The sequence below is a fragment of the Tauraco erythrolophus genome, chromosome 1 (assembly GCF_009769465.1).
Source record: "Tauraco erythrolophus isolate bTauEry1 chromosome 1, bTauEry1.pri, whole genome shotgun sequence".
NCBI classification, from domain to species: domain Eukaryota; kingdom Metazoa; phylum Chordata; class Aves; order Musophagiformes; family Musophagidae; genus Tauraco; species Tauraco erythrolophus.
In genome coordinates, this window is record NC_141465.1 from 17,422,801 (window position 1) to 17,441,078 (window position 18,278).

General features: G+C 45.6%; 1 protein-coding gene across 1 annotated transcript; it reads right to left on the minus strand.

The window, feature by feature from the left end:
- Window positions 1-331: 331 nt before the first annotated feature.
- On the minus strand, window positions 332-17,361 carry POGLUT1 (protein O-glucosyltransferase 1). The gene is made up of 11 exons (XM_086631150.1): window positions 17,277-17,361; window positions 16,569-16,659; window positions 12,466-12,609; window positions 11,898-12,033; window positions 9,221-9,342; window positions 7,615-7,674; window positions 6,500-6,599; window positions 5,662-5,720; window positions 2,620-2,787; window positions 2,032-2,088; window positions 332-1,402 (listed from the first exon to the last, which is right to left on the minus strand). The coding sequence occupies exons 1-11, from the start codon at window positions 17,359-17,361 to the stop codon at window positions 1,246-1,248; spliced, it is 1,179 nt and encodes a 392-aa protein (XP_086487276.1). The 3' UTR covers window positions 332-1,245.
- Window positions 17,362-18,278: the final 917 nt, after the last annotated feature.

Consider the following 18,278-nt stretch of genomic DNA (forward strand, 5'->3'; position numbering starts at 1 on the left):
CCCGTGCTGCTGCCCACGCTATTCTGAGCATCTGCTTGGATGCCAGAAAAGATGTCGCTTCCTACCAGGCCTCTCAACTCGGGGGCCACGGGGCATTTCAGAAGTCACGCTCCCGCTGAGCTGAGCGGCCCGTAGCGGTCATAAACACAGGGAGTGCAAGCAACCTGTGACTGATCTCAGAGCGAGTAATGTGAGGAGCAGCTGCCACCATGTGACTGAAGATGTTCCCTCAACCGGACTGAAGGAGATGAGAAAAGGAATGTAACAGCAGTGGGAAAGGAAAGCAAATACTGAAGTGAGCAGACATGTCACCAGCCTCAAAAAGAAAAAAAAAAACCACCCTAGAAAGATTACAGAAGGGGGTCAGAGTAGAGAATCTGTGAACGTCTGGAAAAAAGAAAAGCTGACTCTACCTCTGCGTATACTTTCTGGGGGTTCTTAAGGATGTCTGGCCAGCCGACCGGTGAGAGCTTGTTAGCAGGGGTTCCATTCTGTGTGGCTGTGCAGGCACCCAGCTCATCTGCTGGAGGATGAACTGTCTCTATCTCAGTTGCCAACTGCTCAACTGTGCTACTCAGGCTTAGCACTGCGGCAGCATCATCATCATCGCCGGCCGCTCCCCTATGAGGTAGGTAGTTCAACTGTGCAAGGATCAGTTGTCCTTTCAATGGCATATCAAAGCTTTACCATCAACCTCTAAAACCTGACAGAAACGTAAGCTTTAAGCTATCTAAAAAAGGTTACCCCAAATCCCAGTACCTGCTTCTGTCAGAGAACACCTAATATCCCAAGTGCTATTGCACAAGTGAGAAAACATTGACCACTTGCCAAAAAAAGGAGAATGTATCTCCCAGCTGAGTGCAGCTGACAGTCTGTGTATCTCTGCCCACAGAGGACTTGGTAAAAAATCCAGTAAAATTAACAGAAAGGCTTCTCATTGACTGAATGGGATTTAGGATCATTCTGAGACAGGTAGTAACTAAGTCCCAAATGCTAACAACCCTCTTCCAGAGACAAGCATAACGACCCCATTAAACAGCCACCATCCAACATTCTAGTTAACGTTCTTACAGCGACAGTAAAACAGGGTCCCACTGTATGAGGACGGCTTCAAAGGTAGCCTATTGCTGTTCTCCTAGGTCTAGTGTAAAGGATAAGAAGTCTGAGACAACAAGAAAGAAGATACATTGATCTTCAGATTTCCACAGAGATCAGTGTGAGCTGAAGAAAAAAAACCAGAAGTCTCTACAGTTCTGTTTTCAGCCATTCAGAAGCGATCTCGCTGTAGCTCTTCCTCCTCTTCACTTTGTAAGTCAAGGCTTGGGAATATTCAGACAGCAGATGCTCCCAGTAGCAAGAGACATCCTCCATCTGCAAGTGCTCGGTGATGAATTGGCGTCCCCTAGAGACACACAAGGCACAGTCAGAACCAATTTCCAGTTTCTACAAGAGTCTTTGGTTTTGTTTTATATGTATATCAACTTCCACTCTTCTGTGTTTGAAATGAGAAACAACACGCACTGCTCTGTACCGCCTACTTTAATTCCGCAGCTTCCATTCACACTCACAGCTCTGACAGTTGCAGTGCTTTTGTTATCCTCAAGATGGTATTTGTTATCTGAGATAATAAATATCAGACTTCACGTATCAGATACAGCCCCAGCAGCACTCATGCACGCTGCTTCAGAGGCCAGTCGCTGCCTGCCTGGGTTCATAACGCTTGTAACGCAGACACAGTTCCCAGCGGTCAACTCGCCTCATACTGAGACGGAAGCTCCCAACTTCTGATAGCTTTCAGTGGGGTTCCTGACACGGGTCACATCTAACCAAGGACCTAAGCGTATAATCTTGTTCTCTGGTTCCCCCTGCTTGTTACAAGCTCTCCAACCCTCCTGCTGTTATTGCAGAAGATCAGTTATACTGCACCCTATTAACACTAGGTTGTCTTTGATAGGTAACCCCTTCAAAAGCTGTGTAAGAAAATACTTTGGAAGAAGAGTGCCTGATAGCCAGAAAGGACACACGGCTTACCTCTCTGAAATTTCTTGTGCTATGGCATCGTTTTCCTTTACAAACTGCAACAGCTCCCTAAAACGAAGACCAAAAAACCGTTATAAAACAACTAGCTCAATGGAGAACATTGTCCCTTAGCTAAACTATCGTGGAGGATGAGATTAAGGATTGACAAGTGAGCGAGGAACTAGTGCTCTCCATTTCAGAGCAGAGAAGAAAGTTGCCTTTCTCATTTGTTCCATATCAGTTCTGGACAGCATGCTGAAATCTGGGGGCGAGCACGTTTTTGGCCCAGTGATAAGTTCCTCTTCCCCCTTATCTGTGCTGCATGGCCCACTTGCAAATTTAAGTGCCTAGTGTCTGCTGATTTTGGTGAAGGTGACAGACCTACACACTCCAGTGAAACTGTACTCTCCAAGTAATATGAGCAAAGAATTCTTTTGGGGGCAGTAATACAGAGAAAAGAACATGACCTCCAAGAGCCTTTGTCTGATGCCCAGCAGCGGAGGCACTTCTTAGCGTAACACAAACCCACCGCCTTCCCAAACACAGCAGTGTTCTCCTGTGGCATGCAATGCTCCACTGAGCACACTTGGGGTCTCACACCTGACGTTGGAGAGGTCTGATCGGACTGGGATGTAGTGCACCCAAGGCTTCAGCTGGGGGTAGAAGAACTCCAACCACTCTTCTCCAACGTGAAAGACGAGTGAACCACATAAGAAAAGGTGTTTCAACCGAAAACTGGCAGCCACTCCCCGGAAATTAAACAGATACCTTTAAAAGGACAAGCAAAGAGAAGGACCTGATTACACTCGGCATTTTGTGAAGACATGCACGAAGAAACTGGGCTCTGAGTAGCAGTCAGCCTTCCCTCACAGGTAGCAGCTGCAGGGGCGGAGGGGGGTGTCTCCCTCACACTAAGCTACGCGCCGGTTGCTAAAACAAAGGGAAGATATTTATTTGAAGCTCCTCACAGGAAAGGTGAAGTTAAGGATATGGTAGGTGAGTTTCTGCTGCCTGTCAGAACTGAGGGAGATAATCAAGGCGTGAGGCTCTACCTCGGAAAAAACGTCCTGCCTGCGACAAACCAAAGGAGGCCTCACGGATAACTGCCAACAAGGCATGGAAGGTCACAATGTGGATGGTGATCCTGTGACTCTACACTTCAGAGACTCTATTACCACAAGGAGCTTTTTCCCAATTCTCTCATCTTGCAGTGAGCTTTTCTGTTCGTTGTTCTGCTCTGCCACACCTATCTTAGTTGGGTTTTTGTTTTGTTTTTTCTTCTGAGATTCTGCTTTAATCTGAATCTAATTGTTTTGTATTAACTTGGGAATGCAATCCTAGGAGGTTAAGCAGGCTAGCACACAGCAGATGGACTTTGCAGATAACAAAGAATCCACCATTTTGTTTTCAGTATTTTCTGCCAAGTTAGTAAAGTGGGCTTGATGGGGGGGGGCATTTCTCTTAGCAAACTGTATCTCAGAGGAATGTTTGTTTGCTTCCTTGCTTTCATTTTTAAACCCACATTTCTCCAATTATGTGGAAAACTGTTTTTCCTGTGGGTAAAACTCCTCAGTACATATAACTAATCTTTGAAGTCAAACATTTTGGGCTGGGGGAAGGGAGTTCTGCCTTTAATGAAGCTATTTTGGGTGAGATGGGGATTATACATTTTGGGTGAGATGGGACTTATAGCTAAATTTAGTTCAGCAGTAAGTGACAAGGAGTAAATCTGAAGGTATTTTGCAGGCTTTGTATTACCTAGGAGCTCAAGGCAGGGATGAGGAGCTTGTTGTATTAGGAACACAACAAATATATGTAGAGATATAAAAAGAACAGTGGTCTGGAAGCGAGGAAATGCCTCTGTCCAATTCCAGACACAGCTCCCACCATCCATGACCTCAGCCAAATCACTGAGAGCTGCTCTCAGACAGCCTGCTACAGCACCTACACTGAAGGAAGCAGGAAGAAGTTCACGTTGACCCTACCAGACCCTGGGTTCCGACAAAAGCATGTAAGAATATCTCAGCCTAAACTGTAAGAGGGGCTTAGGAGGCATCAGAGTTGGGAAGCCTCTGGGTAACAGAAGGGAGAAATCTGGGCAACAGTCTAGTGAAATATAAAATGAGACAAGTCAATCACATTTGCACAAAAACACAGATCCAGCCAAATGACTGAGTTCTTGTATCAGCAGATTCCAGCTGGCAGAATTGTAACTAGGTAATTTTAAAGCAAAAGAAAAAACAAAACATCAGACATACAAGTGCATACACACTAAGAGTTGATTTTTTTTTTTTTTTTTTTTACACAGAAACCCACAAGAATATTACACCAAAAACCCCTCCCTAAAGCAGCTAAAAAATAAAAAACTTTGTAAATCAAAACCACATTCTCCCAAACAACATACAAAGTATGAATCAGTACCGTATCTGCTCAATCATGTTTCAGGTTCTCTCTTTTGCTATACGCACCCAATGGCAACACTTGCCCCAGCATGCATATGGAGACATGATTCCTTAATTCCTTATGGCTTTGAAGACAGTAACACTATTGCTGAAAAAATAATTTTGATCACATCACTTGGTATGGGAATATAAAGAAAAATTGATAGAAAGTCTTTTTGATTGAAAAAAAAAAAAAAAATTGATCTATATGTCTATTAGTGATTGTCCTGGTTTTAACCAGGACAGAGTTAGTTTTTCTTTTTAGTAACTAGAAGAGCCCTGTGTTTTGGACTTAGTCTGGGATTTGTTATGGGAAGAATGTTGATAGCACACTGATGTTTATAGCTGATGCTGAGACAGCAAGGGCTTTTCAGCTTCCCATGTTTTCTCCTGTGTGCAGGAGCACAACAGGCTGGGAGAGAACACCACTGGGACAAGGGGCCCACAACTGCCCTTATGATTTGAACTTTGATTTAGGATTGAGGGCCAAATTGGCCAATGGAATATTCCATATCATGCAATGTCCTTCCCAGTATATAGATGAGGGCTGACCAGGAAGTTTTTCTCTCTCTTTTGGGGCACTTTCTCAGTCTCCTCACAGACTCTTGGAGTGCTATCTCTCTCGCTGTCTTTTTGGGTCTCTTATTTGTCTGGGATTGTGGTGCCAGGACTTACTGTTTCAGAATTGCTTGCTGGGACAGGACAAGCATTGGTCACCAAGTGATGAGCAATTATACTGCACATCACTTGTTTGTATATATTACCATTTTTTTAATATATTATCATCATTATTACTTTTAAACTTATGTTATTATTATTATTAAATTGTTCTTATCTCAATCCACAAGTCTCCTTCCCTTTTCCCCTTTAATTCTCTTCCCCATCCTCCAGGGACAGGGGAGGGTGAGTGAGCGGCTGTGTGCCATTTTGTTGCTAGTGGGATTAAACCACAACAGTGATCTAAGACCTTTTCTTTCCTCAGAGCACTTTGTTCCTCCTGACCTGACAGGGGAAAGCTGACACTGAAAGAGGGCATGCTAAGCTCCCAAATTTTCAACTGCCTTATGTCTGTTCATGAGCTTTCTTATCTGCATGGAGCTGGTTGCTGGAATTAGACCTTAAAATAAAATGAGACCTTATATCATGCAAGGAAAGAAATAACCTACAGCCCTTGAACAGATTTATTAATCAAAACTCTTACTTGTATTTGCAGTGATCAACCAGTGGAATTTCCTTTGCAGGAGGCTTCCCTAAGGTGTCCTTAAAATAAAGAGAATTAAAAAAAAAAATCAGTAAGCTTTATATGGTGATTTCATGTTTGTTTTCCTTCTCAGTTATAAACAAAGCTGCAGTCTCAAAACCCTCCATTCCCATTTCTGAGAAAACCTTCTCTGGTGGGCTTTTAGAAGTATTATGAAGAATTCTCAACCCTTCAAATGAGGAAAAAAGTTCAGTAAATTACACACTGCCTGTAAGCAAACGCCAGCGCAAACACATTAAACGACAATGTTTAGTTGGCAGTTACAGAGTGGAAAACAGCTTGGGACAATGGGCTATGTGAAGCCAAGTGTAACCAGATTAACCAAGACTGTCTAGAGAGAGCTGGACTGTAGAGTAAGTACAGAACTAAAAAGTTATCAGAAAGTTATCAACAAGATAACCAAGAAATGGAGATGACAGAAAAAGGTTTAAAAAGACTCACACCATTACACAGGCGGCTCAGGGCTAGAAGGGAAACAGTTGGCTAATTTTGTTGTAACAGAAGAGGAAGGGACTGGTATAGGCTCGTTTCTTATGTGTGCTGGTTTCCTTGAACAAAAAGCGTAGATGGAGAAAAAAAACGTTTGTCCAGCCAGACTCTAGAGACTCCTTGCTTTCATCCACCAGAGAGGTGTGGCCATCAAGGGAACTACAAGCCCCTCCCTGCTCTAGAGGGTCACCCACAACTCTCCAACAAGATGCTTATCAATCATCAAAGCCATATTGCAATGCTACCCTTTCTGGCCTTCACACTCAGGAGACAGACAACACCCACACACCTTTTCAGATTTCCAAGCTTGGTTTTTAGTGTACTCAGCATCAACAAGTTCTGGGTTTTCTCGGGAAAGCAGAATGAGAGGATCTCTCTCAGGGCTCGTTCTGCAACAGAAATGCTACCAGTAATGGTCAATCCACATGACCCAAAACAGCTAACAAACTACAGGACTCAAGACCCTGCCTCTCTGAGGCTGACCTCCTCATGTGCCCTGAAAACATTATTAAGTGCCTACCATACAGCATACTTCTGTTTAAGGGTGTATTAGCGGAAGAGAATGAGTACCAAAATTATTTGAGGCCATGTTTGTTTATTTTACTGACTAAATATTTAATAGTATTATTTAAGCAATTCCCAGGACAAATCAGTAGAGGTGTTTTTTTCCTTCAGGCTTTACCCTGATGGGTGCCAAATACGTCAACTCCCTTCTAAGTCAGAGAGAGCTAAGAGATGCTAAGCATCTTCAGCGTTGATCCCTCTGACACCGATTTAAAACACTACCGATAAATAAGATTACGACATCCCTGAGACTCACTCCTCATCATCTCCTGAGCCTACCTAGTAAGTTACCAAATCCTTCCCTATTGAGGACAGGAGAGGAACAAAGTATTGGGTTTAACATTGTTTCAAACTCTCACTGGAGAGTGGGCAAAACCAATCTGCTATCTTACCCCCCATCACTCAGGTAACTTAAAGCAAGAACACTTTTGATTCAGTGTCGAGTGTTTGCGTAGTAAATAAAAGTATTCACACATTGGCAAGAAGCACACGCATCAATATCGTGTCTTCAAATTTGTATCATGCACGTGCAGTTCCCTCCACAGAACAAAACAAGCTTGTTCCTAGCGTGACAGTTTTGCTCATCAAGAAATAACACAGCAAATCCATCACAACTTCTGTTTCCAATATTAGACTTTATTATAAACTACTTGCAAATGGGAATTCTTATGGAGAATCACTAATGGCAAAATGTTGCTGTACAAAATGTCTCACTTCCGTTATTTTTAAAAAATACATTATGGGTTACGCTTCTTTAGGTCTTGGAAATAAATTTCTGCATACAGACAGCTGTCACAGCATATGTTAGTAGAATCTCCTGTTACAGCAAAATATGCTCACCTGGATCCTCGGAAATATCCTTTAGAGATTTTTTTCATCCATGGCCATTTTTCTGCAGATCTGAAAATATTGTTTATACATGGCAATAAATGATTTAGTATAACCATGAAACAGCACTCTCATCAGTTTTCACAGCATGATCTCTTTTTATTATTCTTCATTTTTGATGGAAATCACTTTCTTCATTATAGCAGAAAAAACTCTCAGCCAGGTCCAACGAAACAGGTTTTCCTGTGAATATCGTGTTTAAGGCAACATGACACAGGCTACTTTTCAGAATACCTTTCAGTCAAAACAATGAATTACACACAGTCCCCTCACCAGACCTTTAAGGGTATGAAAATTTACCTAAAATTTGAATTCACTTTTTGTACTGTTGCTTTATTTTTCTGTACTTCACTGAAGATGGATAGTGCAAAATGACTAGAGAGTTTCTAACCACTGTCATTTCCCATTTAAAAAAGCATCTAAACAAGAACAAAAAACCCTGCCTAGTGTTTCGCATTTAAAACATGAGGGTTGTTTTCCCAAATAACTTTCATTTTAAATCTAAGTAAGTCCTTCAAAATCACGGTTCACGTGTTTTGTTTCTGTCAGTGCAGCCACCTGCCTCCCTCTGAGGAACTCTTGGTTACACTTTTCTGTTGCACCTGGCTTGACAGGTAGGTCCTGATCCCCAAACTGATCTGCGTAGGTCAAGCTTTGCATCTGCTTATAATGCAGTGACACACGCGGGGTTCACTGAGAAAGCACGGATAAGCAAGTGCTTTGGACCTTCATTCCATTACATCACATTCGGCTTCAGCTATGGTTAGTCCCACAGATCTTCGGATTCTGAAGAGGGAAACACTGAACCTTGCATTCTGATGTCAAGTGACTGACGTCAAGGTGTTTTTTCTTGTCATGTTTCTATGTTAACTCACTGTTGCACACTTTGTTTGTCAGTCCCCAGGGAAAACAGCCCCTTATTCTGCTAATAGTCAAAGATCTTGCCAAAAGAAAGACTCCCAGTCAGAAACGTCTTCTGTCTCACTCTCAGTCCAGTAATAATTCTTGGGAATTATTCCTGGTTTCTCTATTGCACAATAATACTCAAGTAAAAGCAGATCTAATGAAGGCTTTCCTTTACCCTTCCAGAAGCTTATACAAACATCCTGGATCATCCCTGCAGGGAAAAAACCACAGCTCCTAGAGATGTAGCTGAAAACAAAGGAAAATACTTCCATGTGTCAGGGGAGATTTCTGCAGGCAAAAGATAACTGCTGCTTTATTGACAAACGCTATCCCACCAAAAATGATAGTAATCTGGCCCTGACAGCATGAAGAATGTGTATACTTTGTCCTCTGCATTCCTTACTAAAGTGTTGGAAACAGAGAAGCTAATTATAACTCCTAGTTACATCATCCAAGGTTTCCATGGCGAATTCCGATACAGCAGTTAGGCTGTATGTAGTTAATGAGAGGCAGGAGGACAGATCACAGGCCAGCAGACCTATCGCCTTAGACTTCAATGTTGGCCCAACGCTGTCCAGTGCTAGATAAGCTTTTACTGCAAGCTTGTTTTCCATTAGACCTGCTCCGACACATAACCATTTCCAAAACGTACCTTCTGAGGTCCTCTCTCATGAGGTCCCAACGCCCTAAACCTGTTGGGTAAATTGGCCAAACAGCTGGTCCTCCTTCCCAAAACGTCCAGGCAGGATACATGATATCATTGTATTCAGGAGTCTTAAGGAAAAAGGAGAGCAGTGTAAGAATAAGAGTAACATCCACCTCAGTTTACTGACTGAGCCCACCAGTAATGAGCATCCCTTCTAGGAGTTCTGTTGGCTTTCTCTGTTACTGTTCCGTAAGGAGCTATGAGAGCTTTTTAGTCACCATGGTGTTGCTGGGATTCATATGAAGACAACCCAATATTGAGATGTTTCAATGATTTTACAAAGGCTATGTCTTGCTGCATGACAACACAGGACTTTCATTCTAGAAAATAACAAAGGAGGTCCATGACATAGTTGATTAGTAAATAGCAAAAGACCCGAGCTCCACTTGCCTTTTTAAATACCTGTGCCTATGTGTAGCTCCAAATGTTTTCTACTGATGATAAGTTAAGAGGCATTATTATTATTTCCTCAGAGATAGAGGCACTTGTAGACACTTTGAAATTTAGGTTTCCAACACTTCAGTTCATTCCAACTTTCCTAGAGATCACTTAACAATTCACTCTAACAAATATCCAGGTCATGTAAGAATTTCAGTTCCTCACTCCTCTCTGGATGCTTAGATCTCTGTATAATCAGAGGGAAGACCAGCATTTAAGTAAGACTAAACCCCTTCAGGAAACCAGACTATAGGCCACTTCCTTGCACTAGTAATAAATTTCCTGTACAATTATCCATCTACCTGTCACCAGGAGATACTGGAGAGAGTCCGAGGCCACCAAGGTAGTTGGGAGGTTGGTGCACACGACATATGAACAGGGACTGAGGAATGGGTTTGTTCATGCACAGGAAGAGGAGGCTTGGGGAATCTAAATTCTGTCTCCTATTAGCTAATGGGAGAGTTCAGAGAAGATGGAGGCAGACTCTTTTCAGAAGTGCAGAGATAGAGTGAGAGGTGACAGTCTTTGTCTACAAGGGAAATTTCAATTAAACATGGGGAAAAATGTTTTCATTCTGATGGAGGTCAAACACTGTCTGTGGACACCCTGTCCTTGAGGGTGGTCAGAACCAGGCAGAACGCCACCTGGAGCACCCTGATCTAGTTGGTCCTGCTCTGAGCAAGGTGCTGGACTGAGTGACCTCCTGAGGTCCCTTTCAACTTAAATGAGTACATGATTCTATGATCCGTTCCTTCTCAGTCTTGCTATAAACAGGCTTAGGTAACAAACCATGACAGCTCCACCACCACCCCAGGGTCAGCCTTCTGAGACATAGAATAGGACAATCCTTCAACCCCTTACGCTCTCAGCTTTAGAAAGCACCCTGAACCAGCATCCTGGAGCCTTCCTAACACTGGCTCACTAATATGTGAGCTGTGCCTCCATCACTGGGTTTCAGTTAAGGACAGGGCTGAGGTTACAGTTCAGATATTGGACAATGGTTACTGGAGAATCCAGTTTCTTGCAGGGTCCTGCAAGGCACCCAGGAGCAGCATGATGAATGCAGCTGCAAAGATTAAAATCCTGCAACCTGCTCTGCATCAATTTGGGTTCTGATGGCTAGAATTAAGGCTGTGCCAATGGTCAAGGGGAAAGACAGCAAGCTTTACCACTGCATCTGGCAGCAAACATGGTTACTGAATGACAGTGCTTGCAATGCTGTAATTAAATTCCAGAGTTTCAGGATGGCTGGGGACTAGGCAATAGTTATGGATCATATTATGGTTCAGACTGCATGAGCTGAAGACCTGGGTTCAGAGTAAGATGCTGCAAGTTAGCAGAAACAGACTAGGGCCCGAACTAGCAAGAGCAAATGGTTTCCTGCTTCTTTTTGCATCTTGCCATCTGCTGGGCTTCAGCCAAGGACAGGATCATGATAAGGGTCAGGTAGTGAGGGTGCAGGATTTGGGCACATTGGGCATACACTAAGGCAAAGCAAGGTTAGCTGAAGTTTGAGGTGTAACAATATTTTGTTGGAAAGGATGAGACACTATGTTACAGTCAGGTTTAACAATGGGAGAGGTAGGAAAACACACAGGGGGCTCTCGAGTCCAGGAACAGAGAAGCAGAGAGCAAATGTCTTTATGTGTGTGTGCGCGTCTCTGCGTGTGTGCGCATGTTTGCAGATGGAAAATGGAATCCAGCGGAAAAGGGTTCACAGGATATAGCATATTACAGAAAAGAAAATAAGAAACGCTTATCTGTGGTACCAAAAAAGAGGACGAAATAGTCACATTAAATGAGATTAACTGTATGACAGCTGACTGATGATGAAAAACCCTCAACAATGCTGATAAACTACGGCTACAATTTTAAGAGAGGCATTGTAGCAAATGACAGCGATGCTGGCACATATCGCATCCAGCTGCGCGTCATTCCACTGTAGCAGAGGTACATTTTTTGACCTGGAAGAGGAGCTAATGAGGGGAAAAACTGTTCTATTGAATAAATCTTCAAGTCTATCTGCCAGAAAACTGGAAGCAAAAGGAAATATAAAGAGCGAAAAACAACAAGCAATTCTGACACACACAGAAAACCTGTGGGGAACCATCCTCAAAAATACGTTCCCAAGAGAAAGAAGGACATGCATGTCTCAGGAACGCTTGGCTTTTAAAGGTGTGCGCACCTTACTGAAGGAGAAGACTGGGATAATGGGTTTCATCCACTTGGGGACCTGCGGGTAGTCTCGCACATTGATCACCATTTCCATGTCAGGGAGGCGGTTGATGATCCCCAGAAGGAAGTGCTCAACTCCACTGCATCTGTGGAGAAACAATATATGGCAAAGGGCTACAAGGAGAAAGCAGAATCCTGCAGTCTCTTGCAGGCCCTTCTCTCTGCGCAGAGCAGAAGAGATGGTGAGCCTGAGCCACACCATGATGCAGGCTGGGAACTGCCTATAGCAGCCTCTAAGCCCCAGCGCAGTACAGACACCAATGAAGCAACTCATCCTGTTAAATCTGGCCTGATCTGCAGCTTTCCCTGAGATCCCACAACCAACCAACCCTTTGTACACTGAAGTGCAACAATGACACTTAGCTCTTGCTACATTTAAGCCTCATACACAATTTCCTAGGCTCCTGCTCTGATGGGGAATTCTGAAATATCATTGTGCTAAATGACTTTCAACTTGGTGGAGTCAGAATACTCCTGTGTCCCAGCTAGGCAGACGAGATCTTCTGCACAGCTCTTACCTTGCAGGGAACAAGCAGTCCTGCTCACGGTACAATTTGTTCTTAATGATTTGGTAGTGTGTCCCGAGCTTTCGGCTCACCACATCTGATATTGTCTCCTTGGAAATGCCACCTTGAAAAGGAGCCAGGTCCTGCTTCCAGACACTGAAACAAAACAATCAGCCATTATTATGCACAATAGGGAGGACACTGTGCATTAAACTACTGCAGTATACAGAACAGACTTCTAGCTAAAACAAGCTCTGTGTAGCTTCCAGGAGCTCTGCTAACGTGTTGCGTAATGGAGAACTTAAGTCACTTGGAAGGGCTGGTACTCAGAGACTCAAGGTCCAAGCTTCACTCTTTGACTATCTCTGTGCTGTTTGCCTGAACAGAAAGCCCAGCACAGGACTCTGAGGCTAAGTCAACATGGACAACTCTAGCTACTTTCCCAGAAAGGACCTTACATACCCTGGCAGGTTATGGGTAAAAGCCTTCAGCTCACTTAACCTCTGAGTTGCAAAGCTTGTGCTCTGGCCTTCCATGAATGATGGGCCACACCAGATCAAATTCCTCACATAATGTCATGCTATTTAGACATTAAAAAAGAAAGTAAAAGCCTAGTTGCAAGGAACAGCATCGCCCAATAACGCTGCGTGCAGTGAAAGCCAGCCCAGGAGGACAAGCCCATGTAGCCCATGTTCTGTGACATCTGCACATCACCAGTGAGCTCCAGGAATGCTGTATGAAAACATAAACCTAATGAATATAAGAAAATACAGGAGGATGCAGTTTACATAAATTTAGTCTAAAGGTCCTCAGATCTAACTGCTTTAACAAACACTGTCAGATTGTAACAGCCATGGAGACATCCTCCCCACTTTTTGACAGACACTGTGTCAATGGATCAAAGGGTGATCCCACTGTGAGGTTGGTTAAACACTGGTACAAGCTGTCCAGAGAGGCTGTGGAGCCTATTCTTTGAGATATTCAAAACATGACTGGACATAGTCCTGGCAACGCTGCTTGGGTAGAGGGGTTGGACTTGATGATCTCAAGAGGTCCCCTTCAATATCCAGGATACTGCTATCTCATAATCAGGTAGAAAACAGTAAAGAATTGCTGTTGTGCAGATGGGCTGACCACAGGATAAGCAGTTTGGCAGGGGCGCAAATGTAATGAGCTTGAGAATGGGAAGAAAGTTGCAGTTTTACGGCACATCCATGTCATCGTAACCTTAGGGACAACTGAAAGGTAGCAATGAACAAGTTAGGACCTTCAGTCCTTGGCCACTGAATCACAAAAGACTGGACACAAGTAGAATCTGTCACATGGGGGAAAGCACTGGCTTTCAGCATTCTGCTGCATATTTGGATACCTCCAAATCAGCTATCAAAACGAACTAAGTTTCTTAAGTGCCATGCAGCATGCGTGCTGTATTATCTTCCTGAATCCTTTTGTAATGCCTGCCACTACAGCAGTGCTCCTTAACAACCCTTATATGAACTACTGTTTTAGTAAAAACGAGGTTTCGAGAACCACAGCAACTGTAACTTCATGTTACTATCGACTTTCACGTTCTGAAGCCGATTTGGAGGTTGTAACCACTTGGGAAGGTGTTCTACCCAAAGGTGGGCAGGAGATGGTGGAGTATATGTTTAAAGATTAGATGTCTTTAGGCTGTATCTTAATTGCAACTTAGGAAACAAACTGGAAGGCTAAACAAGAAGAGACTTTTCCTTATCAGTATTTCAAGAGCAACGAAGATCAAAAACTCCAAAAAGAGTACACAAACAGTTGCCCGGCAAGACTCATCTGCTATTAAAAGCTGGATATAGTGCTCCATCTCACCGCCAAAATAAGTGAGCACATCTGGTATTTTTTAAATAGGAGGCTTAAAGTTGGGCATTGTGATAGTTTGATGTGTGGGGGGGTGTTCTGGTGGCAGGGGAGGGGATTTGCTCCCTGTGCCACCAGATCTGAGTCCCATCCCCCCCGGGGGAGGTTGAGCCAAATTGGCGCCTCTGCGAATTGCCCTATTTAAGTTGAGACAAAGGGGCGGGAAGGGGCTTTTTGCTCCGGAGCGAGGAGAGAGCAGGAGGGCGCTGCCCTCGCTCCCGGCTCCCGGCCGGGCGGCTGCCCGGGCCTGGGCCGGCGCCATGTGCTCAAGATGGCGCCGGGGAGCCGCATGGGGGACTCGGTAAGCGCCCCGCTCCCGGGGTGCCCGCCGGGCCGAGCTCCCCCAGAGAGGATTAATATCTAAGAGAAGACAACCACAACGACCGGGTCAGCAAAGATGGAGCAGGAGGAGGTGTACTGGAGCTGAGGCTTCCCTTGCAAATCGGTGTGAGATGGCAGGCGGCCCCCCTGCAGCCAGGGTGCACTCGGCGGAGCAGCGACCCACTCGTGGCCCGTGGAGAAACCCACGTCGGGAAGGAGATGCCTGAGACCAGGAGAGGTCGTGGAGCAGGGGATGCGCGACCAGGTACTGTTGATAATGGGGCATGGAATGCACGACGAGGTCGTGGAGGCATCTGGAGACCGTGGGATGACCCACGCCGACGCGAGTGGCAGCAGCTCCCTAAGAGGCCGAGACTGGTAAAGCCCGAACTGGTGCGATCCATGGGGAGGATTGCAATCCTGCGGGCAGGACTTACTTTGGAAAAGTTTGGGGACTTTTTCTTTGTGAGTAGGGGATCCACCGAAGCAAGGGAAAAATGGTGTAAAGACTCCTCCTCTTTTAAGAAAGGAGCGGCAGTGAACAACATGGATGAACTGACCTGTCCTCCCCCATTCCCTGTCTCCCTGCGCCGCTGGGGGGAAGACAGAGCCAGGAACGAAAGGAAAATAGGGGGTGGGGAGGTGTTGTTTTAAGATCGGGCCTTGTTTTCTCTTTCTCCTCTCAAGTAACCGGTTTCGTTCCCTTTTTGTCTTTTGTTTAGTAACTGTTAATAAATTGTTTTGTTTTATTAAGAAAGCCTGAGTCATGTTTTGCCCGAGACCATGTTTGGTGGGTGCTCCCGCTCGGTTCTTGTCTCGACCCTCAGTCCAAAAAAAAAAAAAACAAACCACGACAGGCATCTATGTATCTGCATTTCAAATCCAAATCCTAAGAACAAAAGAATATTTTTACTGTTCCCTGTATTCTGTCTTCCACTTTAAATAAAAACACTGCTTAAAGACATCGGAAAAACCCAGTCCTACAGTCCCTACCAAGATTAACAGTGATGACCTACACACTTGTAATATTCTCCACGCTGAAGTCATGCTCTACCAGTGGTAACAGATGGGAAGTCTGGTTTGGCTACATCTACACTTGTACCACCTACAGTGGTCTTGCATCCACATATAAGTCTCTAGCTCTCTGCTTTAAATCACTGTAGGAAGATTAGGTAGAGTACTGGCATTTTGCATAATCCTCCACAGTTATAAAATAATAAACAGGACTTGCATCTTCCTGAATGAGCTCCTCTTGTATCAGACTTTGGTCATGTGAAAATCAGGTAGTTAAACATCCATTGCCACTCCAGTTTTCACAAGCAGTGAGCTAAACTCCCTACAAAGAACACTTCTCCACATCCTCCCCTCCCCTAGTCCACTGGAAGCCCTGCCCAAGCACAGGGAGTGAGTAAAGTACAACACACTATCATACCAAATGAATCTGTATTCTGTAACAATCTTTCTTAATCTAGCTATTTTTAAAATACTTTGCACATACTTGATTTCTTCCCCTTCTAAAAGCCCACAAGAAAGACTTGTTAGTAGCATAGCACTGAGAGAGAAGGCAGAAGTTAATACAGAAATATCACCAACTGTGTACGGGTTTATTGTGTGATCATACATGAAACGCTGACATGGTGTATGCTGTTCAATCACAGAGGACAACAAGGAGAGAGATCAGTTTGCAGACAGGCACACGTTCTATTGCAACTATGGAGGCCAACCTGTTTCTCGCAGTACCATTAATAACCTCTCTCTTGCAAGCCCCATGACCTATGATGGCTGCAGATGCAACACTTCAGAGCCCAAATATTTGCCAGCTAATTCCTATCCATTGGTGCTGGCAAAAGGATTTCCTCTCATGGCCAGAGGCCTGTGCGGTCAAAAGGAAACCAGTCTCTCACCTTTGGTGGCAGCTGCAATTCTCCTTTACACATGGCTTATAGACTTCCACAGCTCTCTTGATTTGGTCAGTTATCGTTTTCCATTTGGCATCTAAAACACACAGGAAGGAAAAGTCGAAGGCAACCTGGTGTAGTGGAGGGTGTCCCTGCCCATGGCAGGGGGCTGTAACTAGATGATCTTTGAGGTCCCTTCCAACCCTAACCATTCTATGATTCTAAGATCAATCCATTAAACTACCAGAGCAACTAGCAGGAGCTGAACAGGGTTTCTGGCGCAGTTGGCAATAGCAATGCACCACAGTCCCGTAACACACTCCAGTACTGCTCCAGTCCATGCAGCTCAACGACAGCGCGGGAAAGAAGAGCCCTCAAGGGCAAGGAGAAGGGCCACTCAGCTGAGGCGGGACATGGAAGGGGCAGTGGCCTGGGCACCTCGCGGCGGTTCCCGGGCTGAAAGGGAAGCCGGGAGGAGCCGGAGGCTCCTCCCGGCTTCCCTTTCAGCCCGGGGACCCTCGCGGGGTGCTGAGGGAGCTACCCGGCCGGGCGGAGGAGGAGGAGGCGAAACTCCCCTCAGCGCCCTCACAGGACGCGCAGGCTCCCGCCCGGGCCACCGATCCTCCCCGCCGGCCGCGAAAAAGCGCCCCGTCCCGCCTTCCCCGGCAACACCAGCACACCTGGGCGATGTGAAGAGCCCCGAGCGCCGCTCACCTGCCGGGCTTCCCGCCGCGGCGGGCTCCAGCCGCCACACGGCAGCCGCCGCCAGCGCCCACAGGACCAGCTCCGCCCGCCCCATGCCGCCGCCGTCGCCGCCAGCACCGCTCTGCGCATGCGCGACCCGTCGGCTGGGGCAGGTGAGGACGGTGCTGCCCCAACCAAAGATGGCGGCCGTCGCCGGCAGCGCCGCCATCTTTGAGCGGGGCGTTGTGCCGCGGCGCTTGATGGGAGCTGTAGTTCCCGCGGCGGCTCCGTGCCGGCGGTGTCCGGCCCCGCTCCAGGGCTGTGTCGCGACCGCTGACGGCTGTTGTGACTTACGCAAATAAAGGCACTGGCGTGGAGGGGCTTACAGTAGGTGGAGACTGTGTCGCAAAGGTATCCACTGGCCAGAGAAGGCCTGAGTGTGCATCTGTGATAGTCCCTGCAAATAACCTCCGAGCTCCGCTCGCGTGCGCCTCTGGAATCCCACAAACCTTATGCAGATCTTGTCTACCTGGTGGCCCTCGCTCCCTTTGGGGTTTCTGAGGGAGAACTTCCCTTGACACCTGAATTCATCAAGCAGTCTGTTCAATCTGTAAGCGGCTCCTTCTCCTATCCCGACCTCTTGCTGTTGCCACAGCCTGATTCAATTTGATCATTTAGGATTAAGTCATGAATCTCATCATTATGGTATAAAGGTTTAGACTGATTTGTGTAAACTTCTCTGCAGAGTCAGGGATGTGGACTGCAAGAAAGAAGAGAAACAGCAGGACTGAGAGTTGGTGGTTGGGTGCCATCAACGTAATGCGTAGGATCATTTCTTATCAAAACGGTTTCTAAGAACACAGTCTTCAAAATTACCCTCCACTTAGTGTTTGGGTCAGCTCAGTCATACTCGGGCCAGCCTTTAGGAGACAGGCTCATTAATCCAGTACTGGTCGTAATAACCGTGCTGATAAGCAGTCAAATGAATGTAGGTCAGAGGGGCTGGGGCTAAGCAGACACTATCCTAACATG